Here is a 23,817-nt window from a genome sequence, read left to right on the forward strand (position 1 = left end):
CTTTCGCGTCGGTGGCAAAGTCGTGCGCAAACACCGATTTGTCAACGGCCCAGATTGCACACGAGCAGCAGCCGGCGGCAGACGTCTGTGTGCAAGTTGAACTGCTTTCGCACCGTACGTAGCCAACCGTGCTAATCGTAGGTGCGGGATGTCGCCACGGCGCTCGTGCCAGGCTGGGTGCGCTCTGGAGCGGTCGTGAGAATCCTGGAAGGCCCTCGCTGCTGGCCGGAGGTCACACGGGACTGACCCAGACGTTGTGGGTTTTTTCCTGAGATGGCTGGTAGGTGCAACACCTGTGCCCACTATATTTTTTGCTGGCCAGACGTTCTTTACTTACATGTAGTACGTGTATATATGCACACCAAGACTGTTGGGGCAAGGGCTGTTAGCGAGCACCTACACTGAAGCCCGATGCGGCACACGAAGGCGTGGGGTGACCAGCGCCACGCCCTGCTGCCTTTATCTCCCCAGCGGCGATGTTTGCACACCACACCAGGGTAATCATTTGAAGATGAGTAGACCTAGGGGAGGCCCAGGACCGGTTCAGATAATCGTCACTGGTGTTGGCCGTGAGCGGGAATCGAACTCGTGTTAGCGGGGTTCGTAGCGCAATGCGCTAACTGCTACACTACTGCTCCCCATATATTTCAGAAATTGCAGAAAGAAGATGAGGACATATGTGAGGGTTCTTGCTTGATACAGCAAGCGTGCTGTGACGGTTCCGCCTGATGACGGAAGCTTGTGTTGCCTCCGAAACGTCGTGATTTTTATTTTACTTTTATTAATTTTTATTATAATTTTTTACCTACGTGACTTTACCGAAAAATTCTAGATTTGAAGCTTTCGTGACTGCAAGGATTCATATTCTTAGGTTTTTTCGGTAAAGTCACGTAGGTAAAAAATTAAAATGAATAAAAGTAAAATAAAATTAAAAAATCACGACGTTTCGGAGGCAACACAAGCTTCCGTCTTCAGGTGGAATCGTCACAGCACGCTTGCTGTATCAAGTAAATGAGAAATTCCAAGAGATCCGACCTTGTATATATACTGGTTGAGGGGGGAGGAGCCGGGGGAGGAGCCAGGGAAGGCCCCTGGATAGGAGATTTTTTTTTACCCAAAAAACCTAAGAATATATGTGAGGGTCTTTGTCCAATGGCTAGCTGAAAGCGGCTGCTGCTGCAAAGATAACTGGAGCTCGCGTGATAAGTTGGCACCGTACGCAAGTAGCAGACGAAAGCAACACCACTACGACGTGCTGTGAGGCTCCACTCCACCACTCCGTACGATGCCCTGGGACTGTTGGTGCTGCCCTGGCTGCCCTGGATGGGTCTGTGGCTCGTTGTTGTTTTTGTTGGTGGTGGTGGTGCTGCTGCGATGGTGGTGGTGTAGCGTGTGTGGAGAGGGGAGCGGTAGTGTAGTGGTTAGCGTGCTGCGCTACAAGCCCGGCGCCCCGAGTTCGATTCCCGCTCACGGCCAACACCGGTGATGATCATCTGAACCCGGTAGCTGGGCCTCCACTAGGTCGACTCAGCCTCAAATGAGCACCTGGTACGTTGCGTAGTAAACATCGCCACTGGGGATACAAAGGCGGTCGGGCATGGCGCTTGCCACCCACCCCCTCGTGTACCGTGCCGGCCTTCAAAGATGCTCGCTAACAGCACTTGCCCCAACAGTCTGTTACAGGCTATAGGGGGGATCTTTGTCTTTGGTTATCCCTGCCCCGACCCCTAACCCTCCGCCTCTCCTTCTACCTGGAACGAGTTCTCTTATATTTTTAAAATCCTCCCACGTTTGAAAAGCGCCTTCAGATGCGGTTGTCTTTAGCAGCGATAGAAATTCTACAAAGTTGTCGTTTGCGATATTGTCGTCGTTGTCGCCACTGGCGGAGGACAAAGCCTTCTCAAGCGCAGCCCCCAACAATCTGGAAACCCAAACTCATCCCGCCTGCCTGCGGACATCTGAAACGCGCCAAATCTCCCAACGCCGTGGGGTCTGTGCAAGGCTCACCTATTCAAAAATTCCCTTCCTGTAACATCTGAAATTTTGAAAATAAAAACTGTCTCTTGACCATTAATTTTTTTACTTATTTTTTTTATTTCTACTTCACTTTCTCATGCGATTCGTTGCGCATCGTTGCACTTTATTTTTTGCGCGCGGTCGCAATTTACTTTTTTGCTCAGTCGGCGTTAGCCGCTGAGGGCACGACGGGTCTCAGTCTTCATTCCCGTTGCTGTATCCTCCTCCCTGTCCCGATCAGCCGTAACGTGCACCGATTCCCACTTGATCGAGGGTGATATTGGCACGCAAAATAAAAACTGACTCATCGATTGGTCGCAGTGGTAAGGGGTGGGCAACTCGGCGCCAGTCTCAAAAGCCTCCTTCTGCGCCGGAAGGGGAACTTTGATGTCAACGTTCACGGACGCGAGAGACACGTGGGCGCCGACACCGGCGGTGACTAGAATTTAATCCGTTGGTGTTGTCGTTGAGTCTCAGCGGTCGCGGTAGTGGTGGTAGCGGTGGTAGCGGTGGTAGCGGTGGCAGTACTGGTTCTGAAATCGGCAAATAGTGCTCGGGCCGGTTGCGTGCACCGTGGATAGGCCGGAGCGGCGGGGTAAGCGAAACGCCGTCTAACGGATACTCACATTCGCCGGCCTTCTTTTTCACACTCTCTTAAGAAGCACACGCGCAGGGGGGGAGACACGGGGTGAGACGTGGGGGTGAGACGCGGGGTGAGACACGCGGGGGGAGACACGCGGGGGGAGACACGCGGAGTGAGACACGCGGAGTGAGACACGCGGAGTGAGACACGCGGGGGGAGACACGCGGGGGGAGACACGCGGGGGGAGACACGCGGGGGGAGACACGCGGGGAGAGACACACGGAGTGAAACACGCAGGGGGAGACACGCGGGGGGAGACACGCGGGGGGGGAGACACACGGAGTGAGACACGCGGGGGGGAGACACGGGGGGAGACGCAGGGGTGAGACGTGGGGTGAGACATGGAGGGTGAGACACGTGGGGGGAGACACGCGGGGGGTGACATGTAGGGGAGAGACACGCGGGGGTGAGACACACGGGGGTGAGACACGCGGTGGGGTGAGACACGTGGGGGATGGACACGGGGGGGGTGAGACACGCGGGGGTGAGACACGGGCACGCGGTGAGGGAGGGTGGCACGTGAGGTCGCGATGAGTGGCGGTGGCAGCAGCGCAGCCCGACGAGGGGTGTCGAATCCACGTCGCGGCGTGGCGTCATCCCCTTTGGATAAACTCGGCCCCGGCAAAGGAATGTGGACTTTCCAACGCTGGTCGAGGACCGCGAATGGAGGCAAGCGTCACTCACCAGGGATGGCAGGGCGGGTGACGCAGAACAGGTGAATGGCGGCTGTTGTTGTGTTTGGGTGTGCGAGTGGTTTCGTGTGAATGTGCGTGATGTCTTATGTACAAGTGTGAGTGATGTGTGTATGAGTGTGTGTGATGTGTGATGTTGTGTACAAGTGTGAGTGTGTGTGATGTCTTGTGTGAGTGTGTGTGATGCGTGTACGAGTGTAGGCGAGTGTGTGATGTCGATATGAATGTGGGTGAGTGTGTGTGATGCGTGAACGAGTGTGAGCGAGTGAGTGTGTGTCATGCCGTGTACGAGTGTGGGTGAGTGTTTGTGATGTCGTGGTCCTGGGCCTCCCCTAGGTCGCCTCAGCCTCAAATGTGTACCTCATGTGGTGTGTAACCATCGCCACTGGGGAGACAAAGGCGGTCAGGAGTGGCGCTGGCCACCCACCCCTCGTGTGCTATGCTCGCTAACAGCATTTGCCCCAACAGTATGTTAAAGGCTATACAGCGGATCTTTGAGCATGAATGGGTGTGTGTGAGCGAATGCATGTGTAATGTGTGTGTATATGCGTGTATGAGCGTGCGTGGGTGTGTTTCTGACTGTGCGTGGGTGTGTGTGTGAGCATGCGTGAGCGAGCGAGCGTGTGTGTGTGCGAGCGTGTATGAGTGAGCGTGTATGTGTGAGCAGTAGTGTAGCGATTAGCGCGCGTGCTACAAACCCGGCGAGCCGGGTTCGATTCCCACTCACGGACATCACCAGTCACAATTATCTGAACCGGTCCTGGTCCTAGGTCGACTCAGCCTCAAATGAGTACCTGGTGCGGTGTGTAAACATCGCCACTAGGGAGACAAAGGCGGTCGGGCGTGGTGCTGGCCACCCACCCCCTCGTGTACCGTTCCGGCCTTCATAGGTGCTCCCTAACAGGACTTGCCCCTACAGTCTGTTAAGGCTATATGGGAGATCTTTGTCTTTGTGAGCGAGCGTGTGTGTGTGAGCGTACGTGTGTATATATGGATGTAGGTAAGTGTGTTTATGACTGCGTGGGTGTGTGTGTATGTGTGTGCGAGCGTGTGTGTGCGAGTGTGTGTGTGCGAGCGTGTATGCGTGTGTGTGTGTGCGAGCGGGTGTGTGTGCGAGCGTGTGTGTGTGAGCGAGTGTGTGAGCGTGCGTGTGTATATATGCGTGTGGGGTGTGGGTGAGTGTGTTTACGACTGCGTGGGTGTGTGCGTGTGCGAGCGTGTATGCGTGAGCGTGTGCGAGCGGGGCGTGCGTGTGGGCGAGTGTGTACTTGAGCGGGCGTCTCACCGCAGGACGTGTTGATGGTGTCACGCAGGTCCGCGTACTTCCACTTGCTCAGGTCGTGCTTACGCACCACCTGTGCTGCCTGCTGCGCCTGCACCAGGAACCCCCTGTGAGTGGGGGGTGGGGGGAGGGGGGCGACAGGGTAGAGGGCGTTCACAGTCAGCCTGTGACCCCGGCTGGGGGAGAGGTCAAGGGTCATCTGTGAGAAGTCAGATTGTTGGAGAGGAGTCGGGGATCATGGATTAGAGGTCAGGGGTCGTGAGTTTGTGGAGTGAGTGATTAAGCAGGTGAGTGTGTTCATAGGTGAGACGGTGAGCAGGTGAGGAGGTGATTGGGTTCATAGGTGAGTGGGTTCATAGGTGAGAGGGTGAGAGAGTGAGCAGGTGAATGGGTTCATAGGTAAGCAGGTGAGCAGCTTCGTAGGTGAGTGGGTGAGTGGGTTCGTAGGTGAGCGGGTGAGTGGGTTCGTAGGTGAGTGGGGAGCAGGTGAGCGGGTTAGTGGATTGGTAGGTGAGCGGATGAGCGTGTGAGCGGATTCGGAGGTGAGCGGGTGAGCGTGTGAGCAGGTGAGCGGATTCGTGAGTGAGCGGGTGAGCGAATTTGTAGACAAGCGAGTGAGCGTGTGAGCAGATTCGTAGGCGAGCGTGTGAGCGGATTTGTAGGCGAGCGGGCGAGTGGGTGAGCGAATTCGTAGGTCAGCGGGTGAGCGGATTCGTAGGCGAGAAGGGTGAGAGCGGGGTGAGTGCTGTCACCGCTTGAGGCTGTTGTCCCCGGAGTTGTCGTCCGGGATGAGCTCGGCGTCGCTCTGTGCGATGCGCATGGCGAGCTCGCGGTCGCGCCGCTCCTGCTCCACGATGGTCTGCGTGCGTGCCGCCTCCTCCTTGTGCACCAGCATCTCCGCCTGCACCTCCTCCTGCTCGCGGCGTCACGGGGGAGCCAAGAGGGAGCCACGGGGGAGCCAAGGGGGAGCCAAGGGGGAGCCACGGGGAACCACGGAGACACAGGGGCACACGGCTTAACACAGGTGAACGCAGGTAACACACAGGGAGACACAGGGACACGTGGGCGTGCTGCTCCTGTGAGCGGTTGTGCCGATGGAGGCACCTGCATGCGTTTGTCCTCCTTCTCTCGCCGTTTCCTCTCCTCCTCCTCCCGCTTGCGTTGAGACTCCATCTCCGACTTCCTGCACGACGACACAACGGCCACCACGATCACAATTGCTGCAACCACAGCCACGGTCACTCGCATTGCCGTAGCAACATCACAACCACCACAAACCCACTCTCGCTGCCATGATCATCATCACCCTGCGATGAATTGCGTTGTGACGCACTGCATTGCGGTGTAGCGCGATATACGACACTGCCACGTTTTATATTTTAATCCATTATGGCGGCTCGTTTACCCAGTAAAGCCTCAATGAGACTCGCCACTAATTTTAAAGAGGGTCCTGCCAAGTTTTCCACAGGGGAGGGAGGGGAGGGGGCGATGCTGTTGCCGCTGCCGCTGCTGCTGCGCGATCCCCGTTGAGCGACTTGGAGGTCCATTGCTTTAGCAGCGGGATGTTTTTTAGTTTTCCCGGTATGAGTTACAACAAATGTTTTCATGGCTGTGGGAGGTGGAAATCGAACCCGGAAACTTCCGGCTGTTGGGTGCTAGCATCACCACCGCGCTACCCCCCTAGTGCATAACCCCTGTGCGGTGCCCGTACTGGCGTCGCTCATCGTCCTCCTGCTTGCGCCGCTGTTCCTCCTGCTCCCGGCGTTGCCGCTCGTGCTCCATCTCCTCCTGGATGGCGCGCAGGCGCTCCGCCTCCTCCTCCTCCTTCTTGCGCCGCTGCAGCGCGTCGAGCAGCTGGGACGAGCGCTGAACGAGCGCGGCGTACTCGCGGTCCAGTTCGCCGGGAGTCACCGGGCCCGACTGCCCCCCAGAAAAGACAAAGGTGCCCCCCCCCGCACCAACGTATAGCCTTCAAAAGACTGTTGGGGCAAGAGCTGTCGGGATTCGGGATACGATCGTCGCGTGCCGTGCGGAGGTCTCCCGTGAGGCGACGGAGGATTTTGGAAACTTAGATCAGCATAGAACAAAAAATAAGAAGACGCGATTTTAGAGAAAGCTTGACCTGTGATGACGTTACTGTTCCGCGAGATGCTTCCGTACTGCGTGCATTGATTCTACACTCGAGACTCAAACATCGCACACCTCCCGCCTTCGGCAATGCTCCTCGCCGAGGCCGGCATGACCGCCAACCGCAACGGGACATCGGCAATCTCCTCCGCGGATGGGAAATGAACGACATACTCGTCACGTAGGTAAAAAATGAAATAAAAATTAATAAAAATAAAACAATAAAAATCACGACGTTTCGGAGGCAACACAAGCTTCCGCCTCCGAAACGTCGTGATTTTTATTGTTTTATTTTTATTAATTTTAATTTCATTTTTTACCTACGTGACTTTACCGAAAGAACTAAGAGTATGAATCCTTGCAATCACGAAAACTTCAAATCTAAAATGAACGACACTCAAGCGACTGTGGCCATGCAACCCACGCTACGGACCGCAGAGGAAACCCACTGCGGTCCGTGCTCCTTCGGCGGAGCAAAAGAAACGACGATGTGAACTCTCTCCCCTAAAGCCCTCTCACTGCGGTCAGCAGCAGCAGCAGCAGCAGACCTCGACAGACTGCTGCTGCCAACACGCGCAAGAGTAGAACAGCAGCATTATGTACAGTTTTGTTTGGCACCCTAACCCTAGCGCTTTCAGATGCGCTTCCGTGGCCGTCTGCAACGCTCTTCCCTTCCGATATTCGGAAGCCACTGGAGCTATGCACTTTTAAGTCATCATCTAGATTGACAAACGGATTTATTTAGAACCGCTTGTTGTTGTTGTTGTTGTGTTTAGTTTCCTGTCCTTCACCCCCCGGAGCTCCGATGAGCACCGTTGGCTACGTACAGTGCAAAAGAAGTTCAAGTTATAAAACACACACCCATACTCGTGGTATGACACGTTTTGAAAACATCACAAGGCATGGGTGTCTCTTTGGTGTTTGAACATCTTAACACAATGCTGGTATTCCTGCCAGGAAAGGGTAAATCCTATTCATTTTTTTTCATCATCTTAATAAATATTTACTTGTTTACCGAAGAGAGACACGGCAGGTCCAATGAATTTCCATCAGGAGGGACGTGTATTGGTTTAGATACGTCAAGTTTCAACATACATAAAAAGACAAATATCCCCCGTATAGCCTCAAGAGACTGTTGGGGCAAGTGCTCTTAGCGAGCACCTATGAAGGCCAGCACAGCACACGAGGGGGTGGGTGGCCAGCACCACGCACGGCCGCCTTTGTCTCCCTAGTGGAGATGTTTACACACTAAAGCTGGTACTTATTTGAGGCTAGCTCGACTTAGGAGAGGCCCAGGACCGGTTCAGATAATCGTCACCGGTGTTGGCCGTGAGCAGGAATCGAACTCGGGTCGCCGGGTTCGTAGCGCAGCACGCTAACCGCAACACATACGTACACACGTACACACATAAATACACCGGACAATGTGGTGTTAATATTGCAGACTGAATCGATAAACCAAACGAGCGCACACAACTACCCTCCCGTAAAGTTTAACGCGGCGGAGCGAGCGACTGACCTTGATCTTTCCCACGAGGGTCTGGACCGCGGCCTCCATCTGCTGCACGTCCTTCTGCGCGCCCCCGTCCTTCAGCGTGGAGGTCACCTTCTTCATCTGCTCCAGACGCTTCTGCAGCGAGCGGACCTTCACCAGGCCCTCCACGCTGCACACACACACGCACGCACGCACGGCGACGCACGGCGGGGCCCAGCGGTTAGCGCGTTCTCCGTTCGTGGCGGAGGTTCCAATCGGGCAGGCCGCCCCAGTTACTACTGCGGCGGTGCTGCGTGGTATTAACCGTGAAATGCTTCCACGCCACCGTCTGCTTCACTAAGCAGTGGACTCATCTTCTTGGTTCTTTCGGTAAAGTCACGTAGAATGGAAATAATAAAATAATAAAAATAAAACATAATAAAATAATTCTCACGACGTTTCGGCCACAAAGCAAACAGCCGTCCTCACCTGCTTCCCCGCACCTGAAGACGGCTGCTTGCGTTGTGGCCGAAACGTCGTGAGAATTATTTTATCATGTTTTATTTTTATTATTTTATTAATTCCCTTCTACGTGACTTTACCGAAAGAACCAAGAAGATGAATCCCTGCAGTCAAGAAAGCTTTAAATCGAAATTTAAGCAGTGGACGTAAAAAAAAGTATTTTATTTTATCAGTTAAAGCCTACTGAGCTACGTAGCTATTTTCCAGAAGCGACCTGGCAATCACAAATGAAGTGGGCTTATCATCATCATGTGGAAATTTATAGCGGTAGCCAAGTAACTCTAAACGCGCGACGTTGATTCTAAATGTGGAGGGGAAAAACCGGAGGACCCCGGAGAAAAATCCACGTGACCACGGGGAGAGAGAGAGACATGCACACTCCAAATATACAGCAGCAGGCATCAGGTTTGGGGTACCAGGCGGGGTAGTTGACGTCTCTTAGTGACCGTGGCACCCCGGTTACTACCGCGGTGGTACTGCGTAAAATTAACCGTGAAATGTTTGCACCCCGCCGTCTGCTTCACTAAGCAGGGGACGTTACAAAATATATATTTTAAGTTTACCAGCTAAAGCCCATTGAGCTATTAGCGCTTTTTCAGAAGCGATCTGGCCACAAATGATAGCTCAGTGAAATGGCGTATATGTATGTTGAACTGTTTGCATGCTGAATTTCCTTCGCACCGTACGTAGCCAACCATGATAATCAAAGGTGCGGAGGAAGCAGTTGTTAAAGAAATCAGCTTTAAAAAAACTAATTTTAAAGGGCTGTTTGCGAGCATCTATCATGGCCGGCACAGCATCACGAGCAAGTGGCAGTTGCCAGTACCATGCCCGGCCGCCTTTGTCTCCACAGTGCTTATGTTTTCACATCGCAGAAGATACTTATTTCAGGCTGAGTCGATCAAGAAGAGGGTCCATAACCGGTTGGGATCTATCGCTCGCCATAGACTTTAGCAGCGGCTGGATCTCAAGCTATGCTCAGAGATTAATTTATTTCTAACTGCTTTTTGCATTTAGCGGTTGGCTACGTACGGTGCGATAGAAGTTAAATGTGCGTACAAAATCCCTGATCCGACTTGGAACCAAGTTCTCAGAGGCAAGCAGCATAACCACAATCATCATCATCATCTCGATCCATGGGCAGATAGCCCGTAGTAGGTGTCCACTGTACATTTCGTAAATTGTTGTTTCCACTTTCCCACGTCTTGTGCCAATATGGCTCAAGTCATGCACCACATCCTCCTGGCACCAAATCTCTTATGATGTCATCGTCAAGCCATTCTCTGCAAGGTCTTCCTCCTATTCAGGTTCCGTCTATTTTTCCCCAAACATCAACAACAACAACAACACACTTTACATGTCCTGTTGTTGTGTGCCCGACTACGCACGTGTCCAAACAACCACGAGTGTTAAATTCAACTCAAGGTCCCATCCATATCGTCGATCCTCGTCCGAAATAAACCCCGAAAGTGTCGCGGACGCCGTGAGCCCCATCGCACCGATGCTTGTAGCGCTTCCTGCACAGGAACATGCGCACTGTCTTCTGGATCTTGACGCACGCCGCGGCCCGGTACAAGATCTTGTTCTTCACTGAAACGAGCAAAAAGTGGGGGGCGGGGGGAGGGAGAGAGGAAGCAAGCGGAGCGGATGAGGGGCGGCGTTTTGGCCCACAGCTCTGACCCGTCAGGAAGCGGTGAACGCCGGCGAGGAGCGGGATCGCCGCGCACCGCGGGGGTAGGAGGGCACGGCGGGGGAAGAGTTGAACCCGGGAGAGAGATGAAGAGACGAGGAAGAAGGTGGGAGGAGGAGAGTGGGGGCGCCCACCCCAGAGAAGCGATGGGAGTAGTGGTGGCACCCATCCCAGAGTAGTGATGGGAGTAGTGGGGGCGCCCACCCCAGAGAAGCGATGGGAGTAGTGATGGCACCCATCCCAGAGAAGCGATGGGAGTAGTGGTGGCACACATCCCAGAGAAGCGATGGGAGTAGTGGTGGCACCCATCCCAGAGAAGCGATGAGAGTAGTGATGGCACCCATCCCAGAGTAGTGATGGGAGTGGTGATGGCACCCATCCCAGAGAAGTGATGGGAGTAGTGATGGCACCCATCCCAGAGAAGTGATGAGAGTAGTGATGGCACCCATCCCAGAGAAGTGATGGGAGTGGTGATGGCACCCATCCCAGAGAAGTGATGGGAGTAGTGATGGCACCCATCCCAGAGAAGTGATGGGAGTGGTGATGGCACCCATCCCAGAGAAGTGATGGGAGTGGTGATGGCACCCATCCCAGAGAAGTGATGGGAGTAGTGGTGGTGGCACCCATCCCAGAGAAGTGATGAGAGTAGTGATGGCACCCATCCCAGAGAAGTGATGGGAGTAGTGGTGGCACCCATCCCAGAGAAGCGATGGGAGTAGTGGTGGCACACATCCCAGAGAAGCGATGGGAGTAGTGGTGGCACACATCCCAGAGAAGCGATGGGAGTAGTGGTGGCACCCATCCCAGAGAAGCGATGAGAGTAGTGATGGCACCCATCCCAGAGTAGTGATGGGAGTGGTGATGGCACCCATCCCAGAGAAGTGATGGGAGTAGTGATGGCACCCATCCCAGAGAAGTGATGAGAGTAGTGATGGCACCCATCCCAGAGAAGTGATGGGAGTGGTGATGGCACCCATCCCAGAGAAGTGATGGGAGTAGTGATGGCACCCATCCCAGAGAAGTGATGGGAGTGGTGATGGCACCCATCCCAGAGAAGTGATGGGAGTGGTGATGGCACCCATCCCAGAGAAGTGATGGGAGTAGTGGTGGTGGCACCCATCCCAGAGAAGTGATGAGAGTAGTGATGGCACCCATCCCAGAGAAGTGATGGGAGTGGTGATGGCACCCATCCCAGAGAAGTGATGGGAGTAGTGGTGGTGGCACCCATCCCAGAGAAGCGATGAGAGTAGTGATGGCACCCATCCCAGAGTAGTGATGGGAGTGGTGATGGCACCCATCCCAGAGAAGTGATGGGAGTAGTGATGGCACCCATCCCAGAGAAGTGATGGGAGTGGTGATGGCACCCATCCCAGAGAAGTGATGGGAGTGGTGATGGCACCCATCCCAGAGAAGTGATGGGAGTAGTGATGGCACCCATCCCAGAGAAGTGATGAGAGTAGTGATGGCACCCATCCCAGAGAAGTGATGGGAGTGGTGATGGCACCCATTCCAGAGAAGTGATGGGAGTAGTGATGGCACCCATCCCAGAGAAGTGATGGGAGTGGTGATGGCACCCATCCCAGAGAAGTGATGGGAGTGGTGATGGCACCCATCCCAGAGAAGTGATGGGAGTAGTGGTGGTGGCACCCATCCCAGAGAAGTGATGAGAGTAGTGATGGCAACCATCCCAGAGAAGTGATGGGAGTGGTGATGGCACCCATCCCAGAGAAGTGATGGGAGTAGTGGTGGTGGCACCCATCCCAGAGAAGCGATGAGAGTAGTGATGGCACCCATCCCAGAGTAGTGATGGGAGTGGTGATGGCACCCATCCCAGAGAAGTGATGGGAGTAGTGATGGCACCCATCCCAGAGAAGTGATGGGAGTGGTGATGGCACCCATCCCAGAGAAGTGATGGGAGTGGTGATGGCACCCATCCCAGAGAAGTGATGGGAGTAGTGGTGGTGGCACCCATCCCAGAGAAGTGATGGGAGTAGTGATGGCACCCATCCCAGAGAAGTGATGGGAGTAGTGATGGCACCCATCCCAGAGAAGTGATGGGAGTAGTGATGGCACCCATCCCAGAGAAGTGATGGGAGTGGTGATGGCACCCATCCCAGAGAAGTGATGGGAGTAGTGGTGGCACCCATCCCAGAGAAGTGATGGGAGTGGTGATGGCACCCATCCCAGAGAAGCGATGGGAGTGGTGATGGCACCCATCCCAGAGAAGTGATGGGAGTAGTGATGGCACCCATCCCAGAGAAGCGATGGGAGTGGTGATGGCACCCATCCCAGAGAAGTGATGAGAGTGGTGATGGCACCCATCCCAGAGAAGCGATGGGAGGAGTGATGGCACCCATCCCAGAGAAGTGATGGGAGTAGTGGTGGCGCCCACCTCGTGCTGTGTCACGAGCGGTGCTGTGCGATGATTGTTCCCGAGGGATGAGTGGCCCCTGTACGATGAGTAAAGCTGTGTGATGCATGGTTGTGGGTGACGAGTGTTGTTGCCGCGTGACGTGAGTGTTGTTGCCGCGTGATGAGTGTTGTTGCCATGTGGTGTGAGTATTGTTGCTGTCTAACGAGTGTTGTTGCCACATGACGAGTGTTGTTGCCACATGAAGTGAGTGTTGTTGCCACGTGACGAGAGTTGTTGCCACTTGAGGAGTTTTTGCCGCGTGAATTGAGTGTTGTTGCCGCGTGGCGCGAATGTTGTTGCTGTCTAACAAGTGTTGTTGCCACATGACGAGTGTTGTTGCCACATGAAGTGAGTGTTGTTGCCGCCTAACAAGTGTTGTTGCCACTTGAGGAGTTGTTGCCGCGTGAAGTGAGTGTTGTTGCCGCGTGGCGCTAGTGTTGTTGCCGAGTGACGTAAGAATTGTTGCCGTGCGAGATCTGTGCGTACGCTTGATGACGGACAGCGAGCACCACTGCGCCTTCCTCCAGCGGTTGCCGATGAGCCAGCGCTTCACTCGCCCCACGAGCTCCGCCAGGTGCTCCGGGTCCGACTTCATGATCTGGTCAAACTCGGCAAACTGGGGCACGCACACACATGCACACACACACACGTACACACACACATTCACATAAACACACACATTCACACACGCACGCACGCGTACACATATTCACATAAACAATGATCCCCATATAGCCAAAACAGACTCTTAGGGCCAGTGCTGTTAGCGAGTAGCACTTATGAAGGGTGGGTAGCCACCACCACGCCCAGCTGCCTTTGTCTCCTCAGTGGCGATGTTTTTACACACCGCACCAGGTACTCATTTGAGGCCGAGTCGACCTAGGGGAGAAATCGAGCGAGCGAGCGGTAAACGGGCGCGTGCGTGGATGTGTGTGTGTGGGAGCGAGCGAGTAAGTCCTCCGCTCACCTTGCCGGGTCTGAAGAACACTTTGGTGAGCCCGAACTTGAAGTCGTTCTCGTTCAGGCCCAGCGCTTTGAAGAGAGCCTGTGGGCAGGGAAGGCCAGACGCAGCGTCAGCGGGAGCCTCGCTACGCGACGTTACGACGACGATGGCCGTGGCCGTGTGGGAATCGAACTCGTGTCGCCGGGTCTGCAGTGCATGGCGCTCGCCGCGACACTAAACTCAATTTTATTTTACCAGGTAAGGGCCCACTTACCTGGTAGAAGAAGCGACCTGGCCGTCACAAATGATAGCTCAAACGAAGCAGCTTACCATGACGTGGAAATTTATAGCTAAATGTGGAGGGTAAAACCGGAGAACCCGGAGAAAAATCCACGTGACCACGGGGGGAGAAACATGCAAACTCCAAATATACAGCAGCAGGCGTCAGGGTCGAGATCGAACCCATGACCTCCTATATACCAGGCAAGGGAGTTAACATCTCCTAGCCACGGTGATGATGAGAGAGAGACACGCAAACTCTAAATATACAGCAGCAGGCGTCAGGGTCGGGATCGAACTCACAACCTCCTGTATACCAGGAAAGGTAGTTGAACAACTCCTAGCCACCGTGGCACCCCGGTTACTACTGCGGCGGTGCTGCGTGGTATTAACCGTGAAGTGCTTGCTGTGGCTGAAGAGAAATAGCTGTGAGTGCAGCTGGAGGGGATGAGGCAGGGGATGAGGCAGGGGAACAGGCAGGTGATGAAGGCGCAAGGCCACGCGCACCTTGCAGAAGAGACGGGGGTCGAGGCGCGCCAGGGCGGAGGGCAGGTATTTCTTGTACATGTTGTAGAGCTCGTGGAAGGGCGCGCGGGATGGGAACCCGCCCTGCATCAGGTCCAGCACCGACACCATACCTGCAGGGGACACGCACGCGCACGCACGCGTCAACGAAGAAGAAGATTCACCCCCCGCTCCTCCCCACCGTAGACTTCGCAGGGAATCGTATTAAGGCCGAGTCGACCTAGGAGAGGCCCAGGGTCCGTCCTGATATTCGCCACCACGCCTGGCCGCCTTTGTCTCCCGAGCGCCGGTGTTTACACAACGCACCAGATACTCATTTGAGGCTGAGTCGACCTCGGGGAGGCCCAGGACCGGTTAACATAATCGTCACCGGTGTTAGCCGTGAGCGGGTATCTAACCCGGGTCACCGGGTTCGTAGCGCTGCGGCGCAAACCCGTGACACTACCGCTCACCCCCCCTCCTCCCCCCCACAGACGCGAACATTGACGAAGATCCCCCGCGTAGCCTACACAGACTGTCGGGGCAAGTGCTGCCGGCGGGCAGCGCCCGTGAATGCCGGCGCACACACGGCAGAGGTCGCAACCGGGTACCCGATACCCGTACCCTACCCGATACCCGGCTACCCGTACCCGGCCGGGTACGGGTACAGGTACCCGTTTGTGACCCTGGTGCGGCCGGGTACGGGTAAGGAATCAAAACCCGTTTGCGACCTCTGACACACGGGGAGGGGCTCGAACCCTGACCTGAACACTGCAGCTGGGAGAGGATCTGGGCGCCCTCAAACTGGTGGCTCGTCATGCGCAGGTTGGGCTTCACGCAGCGCACGAAGCTCGCTCCCTGCGGCACACACAGACACAAAGATCAGCCTTCACGCACTATTATACTCACCGCCTTTGTCTCCCCAATGGCGATGTTTGCACACCGCACCAGGTACTCATTGGAGGCCTAGTCGACCTAGGGGAGGCCCAGAATCGGTTCAGATGATTGTCGCTGGTGTTGACAGTGAGCGGGAATCGAACTTGTGTCGCCGGGTTCGTAGCGCAGTGTGCGCTAACTGCTACACTACTGTTAGCGAGCATCTGACGGGGATGGGTGACCAGCACCACGCACGGCCGCCTTTGTCTCCCCAGTGGCGATGTTGACACACGGTACCAGGTACTCATTGGAAGCCGAATCGACCTAGGGGAAGGTGCCAGGACCGGTTCAGATAATCATCGCTGGTGTGTGGTCGTGAGCAGGAATCTAACTCGGGACGCAGGGTCCGTAGCGCAGGGCGCTAACCGCGACACCCCCACTCCGCGCTCGACGCGCAAGCCGCCGTTTCTGATCATGTGCGTCACGGGCAGAGCGTCACTTACGGTCGCTTGCAGCTTCTCAAGCAGCTGCCCGAGTTGGGTCTGTGGGACGAGAGAAGGCGGGGAGGAGGTGTGACCACTACAGAGCGGAGCGACGAGCCCACAGACCCCAAACCGCACGCACACGCAGACCCCAAAGCACACGCACACAACAACAACAACAACCGCCATTCGCCACTAAGTGGCGGTGACGTCACCACGACGCTTGTGCCAGGCCATGTGCACCTTGAGGCCACGTGAAGTGTCGAACGCCCGCTGGCAGGAGGTCACGGGGCAGACCCAGCAGGTGCCACGGGTCGACTGACCGAGATGACCGAGATGACTGGCTGATGCACCACCTGTGCCCCCTACTGTGCCAACTTGCTGTGCTTTAGCCACCCGGCGCTCCGCTCGTTGTTGTGAGCGTCGCTCCTCCGCCCTCCGTTGTTGTTGGAGGGCGACTGCCTCCAACTGCCCAGTAGCGTCCTTCACGAGCCTCCTCCACTGAGGCCGATCTTGACACCGCTGGTACCAGTCATCGGCAAGTCCACTCAGCTCCACGTCCTCCTGTACCACATCACTCCATCTCTTCTCTAGCCCGTGCCGCGCCCGTTTAGCCCCCTCGATCCGGCCGAACAAAAGCTGTTTAGGCATGCGGTGGCTGGGCATGCGGGCTACATGACCCAGCCAACGCAGCCTTGCCTGCCGGAGGAGCTCACTGATGGGACTTTGCCCAGATCTTTCGAGGACTTGTGAGCTCCTCACACAATCCAGCCTGGTTAAACCCAGGATGGATCGTAGGCAGGCCAGCCTAAATGTTTCCAACCGGCGAAGATGCTCCACTAGGGGGGTCCACGTTTCGCAAGCATAGAGAAGGGAGGGAATGACCGTGGCCGAGAAGACCTGAAGCTTCGTGCGGAGCGACAGACCAGGTAGCTTCCACACAGCGTTACGCAACCGATGAAAAGATATTGCCGCTCGACTGATTCGGAGTGAGACCTCTGCTGATAAACTGGAGCCGGTCATGAGCACACTGCCCAGGTATGGGAAACTCTCTACTCTCTCCACAACTGCCCCATCACCGATTGGGAGTTGTGGGGGCGGAGTGCCCGATGGTACAAAATACCCAGGCAGGTGCTTAGTTTTGGTGGGGCTGATGGTAAGGCCCCACCTCTTAGTGGCACGCTCCAGTCTCAGCAGCAGCGTCTCCAACTCCTCTTCTGAATGAGCAGCTATTACCAAATCATCGGCATACATATATCGTGGTTGACCAATAGGGAGCCATCCCTTGATCGCACCCGGGCGTCGATCAGCCTCCCATTGTATCTGTACCAAATGGTAATTCCCCCGGTACAGCTATTGAAGGCTTCACGAACTACGCAGTCGAAATAGATGTTAAATAGTGTGGGAGCCAGAGGACATCCCTGTCGCACCCCAAGGTGTACAGGGAAAGGCTCCGACTCCCGGCCACGTAGTTTTACCCGGGCCCGCTCACCATCATGAAGGTCCTTAATGATCGTGAGCAGAGGGTCAGGGACTCCGAAAGCACGAAGAACAACCCAGAGCCCAGTCCTACTGATGGTATCATAGGCCTTGACCAGGTCAATAAAGCAGAGATGTAGGTCTTTTTGGAATTCCCTACACCTCTGCTGTAGCAGACGGACAGAAAATATGGCATCTGTGCAGGACCGCCCTTTCCTGAAACCACATTGGGGCTCCGCAAGCCTCTCCTCAGCATGCCTAGCAAGGCGATGTTGAATAATCCTTGCCAGGACCTTACCCGGCACACTGAGGAGTGAGATGCCCCTGTAGTTGTTACAGTCGGTACGGTCCCCCTTCTTAAAGAGGGGGACCACCAGGGCATCCTTCCAGTCCTGCGGAACCCGTCCAGTGGTCCAGACTGTTGTTATGATGTCATATAGGGCAGTCTGTGCACAAACGCCACCCTCCCTCAGCATTTCGCTTGGGAGATCATCTCTGCCCGGTGCCTTCCCTGGTCTCAGACTCCGGATCGCCCTCAGTACTTCCTCAACAGCTGGTACCTCAGCCAGCCACTCACAGGGGGTGACCTCTTCCAATATTTGAGGCACCGCAGCCTCAGCAGGGTTATCCCCACTTTGTGCCATGATGTTTTCCTGGCTGAGAGATTTTCCCTCCCCCAGGACCTCACAGAAATGCTCAGCAAATCTGCAAACCTGTTCCTGGGGGTCGGAGATTGGATCACCGTTTTTTCCTCTAATGATGGTAATAGGTGTGGCGCTGCAGGTTACTTTTTTGATGGAGTTAAATAGTGATTTGTGATCGCGGGCCACTGAGGCAGACTCCATCTCCTCAGCAACCCGCGACCACCACCCATCCTTACAGCGCCTCACGGCTCTCCGAACCTCCGAGCGAAGACTGCGGTAAACCTCCTCATTCTCTGACGTGGGATGCTGTAGGCGATGAGAGTGGGCCTGTCGCTTTTTCTCAATTAACCTGAACACCTCCTCCGTCAGCCAGGGTTCCCGGGGAGGTCTGGACCGCGTACCCAAAGCAGCCATTGCAGCTGCATGAGTCACAGTCTTAAACCTCGCCCATTTACCCTCGACATCAGGTGGAGTGGGGGACGATGCCAACCCCAGCTGCAAGCGATGATGAAATTCTCGCTTGCAACTTTCATCAGCTAACTTAGACCAGGCCACTTTTGGTTGGAATGGGATCCTGGGTGTACACCCACCACCGGAGTGGAAGAATGGCAGGCGCATCTTACAGATGACTAGTCGATGGTCAGAGGGCAGATCAGCTCCACGGTAGGTCCTGGTGTCAAGGACATGGGCTCGCATCCGCTGGTCCGTCACTACGTAGTCCAGCAGATGTTCTTGCTTGGACCCGGCATGCATCCATGATGTTGTGTGGATGCGCCGATGCCGGAAGAGCGTGTTGGTAATTACAAGCCCATGGGCTGCACAAAAATCTAGCAGCCTCCTACCGTTATTATTGAGCTGATCTGGCCCATGCCTTCCAATCACTCCAGACCAGGTGCCAGCATCATGACCAACTCGGGCATTGAAGTCACCCAACAAGATGACTCTGTCCCGAGTGGCCACTTTAGCCAGCACCTGTGACAGGAGGTCATAGAAAGCGTCCGCACACAGACCCCAAAACACACGCACACAGACCCCAAAACACACGCACACAGACCCCAAAACACACGCACACAGACCCCAAAACACACGCACACAGACCCCAAACCACACACGCACACAGACCCCAAACCGCACACGCACACAGACCCCACACCGCACACGCGGGGAATCGGTCGTCCACGGGCAGCATCACTCCCAACGCGGTCGCAAAACAAACACGTCACACGCGCGGGCAGGAGAGAAGGGGGGGGGGGGGTTAGTCCAACAACAACGCACGTGCCGGCGTTAGTAGGAGCGCCACGGCCGCCATCAACCGGGGGTAAGCGGGGAGGAAATGTGGCGCAACCGTTGCCGGCAGACGACGGCGATAAATTGCCGCAGCGTTTTTCCACTTCCAGAAAACGAGCGTAGTCAAGAGGTGCACGAAGCCTTGCGGTGAACGCATGGACACACACGCACACGCACGCACGTGCTCGGAGAGCATGCCGTGAGCTCGCGCGCCGCAGCTGCGGTACCTGCTGCGCGGTTTAACCGGGGGGGGGGGGGGCCACAGTCCGCACCGCGCTCCACGCGGACTAAACGCAGCAAACCGTGGAGATGGAGGAGGAGGAGGAGGAGGAGCGGAGGCGCCGCCGCCACGCGGGCAGCCGAGGGTCGAGGGGCAGGAGAACGACGCGAAGAAGAGGAGGAGAGCAGAAAGGAAATGGAGCAGGAAGGAGGGAGAGAAACGGCAATGAGGTGGCTGAGATGGCTCTACTAAAGATGACCGATGACCTCTGCAAAATCATGCACGATCGGTGCTTCGCAGCGCTGGTTTTGGCCTCGATCTCTCGACCGCCTTCGACAGCCTATCGACCGTGAGTTGCCCATCGGGCGGACCAGTTCAAGGTTCGGTGTATCGGGTACGGGCGCTGGCGTGGATTGAGTTATACCTATGATGAGAACGGTCGTCATCGTCTGTGCCGTGCCTAGTCGGCGTACCGCAGGGGGTCCGTCCACGGGCCCTTCCATAGTTTTTCAACACAGGCCTCTCCGATCGCCGATGTCGTCTCGTCGCACGACATCGAGTTCCGCGACCAAGCCGACGATGCACAATCGTACACCGCAGTGAAGCCAGCGGTCGGACACGGAGGAGCCTCGGTAACCTCGAAGATTGCACGCGAGCGGCGCGCGTGCGGGTTGCACGAAACTAAATGCTGCTTGAGATCCAGACAAATTGGAGGTTCTGCTGGTTGCCATCTCAAGAACCTTGGCACCAAACTCGACTAGAATATGTCGTTTGATCACCACGTGCAAAATATAGTCAGGTCCTGCAATTATCACATCAGGTCCCTACGACACATTCGACCGCCATTGAGTCGTGACGCAGCCAACCCGGTGTAGCTCATAGCCACCCTGCTGAAGCTACAGACACCCTGCTGAAGCAGTATGGACCCCGCTGGTAGGGGTGCCACCCAACCCCCCAACTGACATGGTCCCCCTGTGCCTGCCCCCCCACACCCGCACCCCCATGCCCCCCCCCTCCGTGCCCCCCCGTGCCCCCCCCCCGCCCAATCCCCCCCCCCCTACTTACCCTGAACTTGTTCCCCACGCTGATGAAGCTCAGCTTGCCGGCTTTGGGCCGCTCCTTGCTGCTGCTGCTGCTGCCGCTGCCGTTGCTGCTCTCGAAGAGGCGCTTGACGAAGGGGTCGCTCGACACGCTCACCAACGCCTCCAGCGACATGTGCAGCGCATCGTTGTTCTTCTCCACAAACTGGGACTGTATGGCACACACACACACACACACGGATATATACACACACAGACACACAGGCGTGCACACACACACACGGATATATACACACACAGACACACAGGCGTGCACACACACACACGGATATATACACACAGACACACAGGCGTGCACACACACACACACGGATACATACACACACAGACACACAGGCGTGCACACACACACACGGATATATACACACACAGACACAGGCGTGCACACACACACACGAATATATACACACACAGACACAGGCGTGCACACACACACACGGATACATACACACACAGACACACAGGCGTGCACACACACGTATATATACACACACAGACACACAGGCGTGCGCACACACACACACAGACACATACACACACCACACACACACACACAGCTACGGAGCCTTATCAGACTTTTATGGCAAGTGCTATTAGCAAGTAGCACCTATGAAGGACGGCACGGCACGTGAGGGGGTGGGTGGCCAACACCACGCCCGGCCGCCTTTGTCTCCCCAGTGGTGATGTTTACATACTGCACAAGGGGAAGCCCAGGACCGGTTCAGATAATCGTCACTGGTGTTGGCCGTGAGCGGGAATCGAACTTGGGTCGCTGGATTCGCAGTGCAACGCGCTAACCGCTACACTATCCTTCCCCCACACGGCCACACACACACGGACAGACACATGGATACACACGGAGTTATAAAAAATCTGGCTATGAGGAAAAGCGACATCGAAGAGCTAGAGGCGCGCTGGGCCTGGCCCACGTGATGAACGTGGTTCACACAATGAGATTTTGATAAATCTGCGCTGCCGCCCTCGCGCCCAAAGCCACAGACACACGCAAGGAGACGGCGCCGCAGAGGTCACAACCGGGTACCCGATACCCGTACCCTACCCGATACCCGGCTACCCGTACCCGGCCGGGTACGGGTACCCGTTTGCGATCCTGGTGCGGCCGGGTACGGGTAGACCGTGAGTCACTGGTGAGTAACTGTTTGTCACTCATTTCCCAACGTCTTGTCTCTTCTCACAATTCAAGTTCCTAGAATCAACCCACCCGCGCCATCAACATGGCTTCATCCCATAGGTCGCAATCAGGTACCCGATACCCGTACCCTACTCGTACCCGGCTGGGTACAGGTACGGGTACCCGTTTGCGACCCTGGTGCGGCCGGGTACGGGTAAGGAATCAAAACCCGTTTGCGACCTCTGCGGCGCCGCCAGCGCGTCACTGCCGGCGGCAGCGGTGGAGCGAGCGCGCACCGTCTCGTAGCAGACGGCGCCAGCGAAGTGGCGGATGAGGAAGCCCTCGTCGTCGCGGAGGTTGCGGTGGACCGTCAGCTTGGACTTGCGCGGGATCTGCGGTCGTACGGCAGAGGGGACAGTGGGCGAGCCACAGCCGGTGCATTTGCCAGTCATCTCAGTAAGTCAAGCCGCGGCATTTGGGTCTGTCGCCGTGACCTCCAGCCAGCAGCGAGAGCATGGCACGTGCGTCACGGTGACGTCACCGCCACTTAGTGGCGAACGGCGGTTGTTGTTGTTGTTGTTGTCGTGGTTGTTTTGATTGTTGTGGTGGTGGTGCTCACGGAGATGCGGAAGTGCTGCCCGTGCTTGTGGTGGACGCCGGACGTGAAGTGCTGGTCGCTGGGCTGGGGAAGGCGGTTCTCCTCGTCCAGGATGTCCAAGATTCCCACCAAGCGAGCCTCGATCAGATCTACACACACACACACACAAAGACAAAGATCCCCCATGTAAGCCTTCAACAGGCTGTTGGGGCAAGTGCTGCTGGTAAGCACCCCACGAGGTGGATGCTCACAACGTGCAGATTTGTGACGGGGATGGGTGGGCTAGCACCACGCCTGGCCACCCACCGCCTGTCTCCCCAATGTCGATGTTGATACACCGCACCAGGTACTCATTGGAGGCCTAGTCGACCTAGGGGAGGCCCAGGATGAGGTCAGAGGATATTTGTCAGTGGCGTTAGTCGGGAGTTGAATAGATTCGACGTCACGCGTTTAAGAATATTTGGCTGCTGCCATAAATTTTCCGCGTGATGATGATGATGAGCCCACTTGGTTGAGCGATCATTTGTGATAGCCAGGTCGCTTCTGAAAAACAGCTAGACAGACCAGTGGGGCCTTTACCTGGTAAAAAAAAATATGTTTGTTTATCGTTTTATAGTTTTCCATTTCCCACCGCTCGCGGTCCCCCACCTGTGCACGGCAGCGTGCCCAATTTCATCTCCCCCTCTCCTTAAAACAAAGCGGCGCTTGAGCCCTGGGCTTCTTGTCCGCGGAGTTTCCGTGCCCGCCCCCACCCCCGCCCCCAACCTCCGTGCGCGGTCACGCTTTGTGCTTTTGTACACGGAGGCAAATGCTGAGTTACGATAATAACAATTGTTTTTTATTTTATTTTAAACCGTAGGGGGCTGTGAACGTTCGACTCTCTCGCGTGCGTCAGCGTTGGGCCTGGCCGACGTGGAGCGTGGCGGCTCTCACCGATGCAGTCCTGGTTGTCCACGTAGTGCACCTCGTTGACACCCAGCCCTTCCTTCTGGTACAGCTCTTGCTCCTGCGCATGCAGACCAGCGCGTGCGCGTTAGAAACACGACACCAACATTACACAACCGCACACGTCAACAACGCAAGGCTAACGTTACGCTGCCGTGTTGACGCAACGCGAACACGTTAACGCAACGCTAACGTCAAGGCATACATACAATTTCAAACGGCACGTAGCACACCCAAGCGCATATAATCACAACTCAGACACCGCCACCCACTGCCGCCAGCACTGCAACCAAGGCGACCACCGCCACCGCCACATCCACCACCACCACATCCTCCACCACCGCCACCACCACCAATTCCACCACCACCACATCCACCACCACATCCACCACCACATCCACCACCACCACATCCACCACCACCACATCCACCAGCACCACATCCACCACCACCACCGCCACATCCACAG

The 23,817-nt window shown here is 55.9% G+C and overlaps 1 protein-coding gene across 2 annotated transcripts in view; it reads right to left on the reverse strand.

The window, feature by feature from the left end:
* MYO6 (myosin VI) overlaps positions 1-23,817 on the reverse strand; it is a 113,492-nt gene that overhangs the window by 6,585 nt on the left and 83,090 nt on the right. For both annotated transcript variants that reach the window (XM_078618337.1, XM_078618336.1), the window contains exons 15-29: positions 23,337-23,409; positions 22,425-22,552; positions 22,102-22,197; positions 20,639-20,824; positions 15,965-16,003; positions 15,350-15,443; positions 14,589-14,719; positions 13,827-13,904; positions 13,346-13,475; positions 10,256-10,346; positions 8,280-8,424; positions 6,345-6,553; positions 5,738-5,816; positions 5,386-5,546; positions 4,637-4,740 (exon numbers count right to left, since the gene is read on the reverse strand). In XM_078618337.1, the coding sequence (XP_078474463.1) occupies positions 4,637-4,740; positions 5,386-5,546; positions 5,738-5,816; positions 6,345-6,553; positions 8,280-8,424; positions 10,256-10,346; positions 13,346-13,475; positions 13,827-13,904; positions 14,589-14,719; positions 15,350-15,443; positions 15,965-16,003; positions 20,639-20,824; positions 22,102-22,197; positions 22,425-22,552; positions 23,337-23,409 (1,744 nt within the window). The remainder of the gene's footprint in view (positions 1-4,636; positions 4,741-5,385; positions 5,547-5,737; positions 5,817-6,344; positions 6,554-8,279; positions 8,425-10,255; positions 10,347-13,345; positions 13,476-13,826; positions 13,905-14,588; positions 14,720-15,349; positions 15,444-15,964; positions 16,004-20,638; positions 20,825-22,101; positions 22,198-22,424; positions 22,553-23,336; positions 23,410-23,817) is intronic.

The sequence above is a fragment of the Lampetra planeri genome, chromosome 57 (genome assembly GCF_965212315.1).
Source record: "Lampetra planeri chromosome 57, kcLamPlan1.2.h2, whole genome shotgun sequence".
NCBI classification, from domain to species: Eukaryota; Metazoa; Chordata; class Hyperoartia; order Petromyzontiformes; family Petromyzontidae; genus Lampetra; species Lampetra planeri.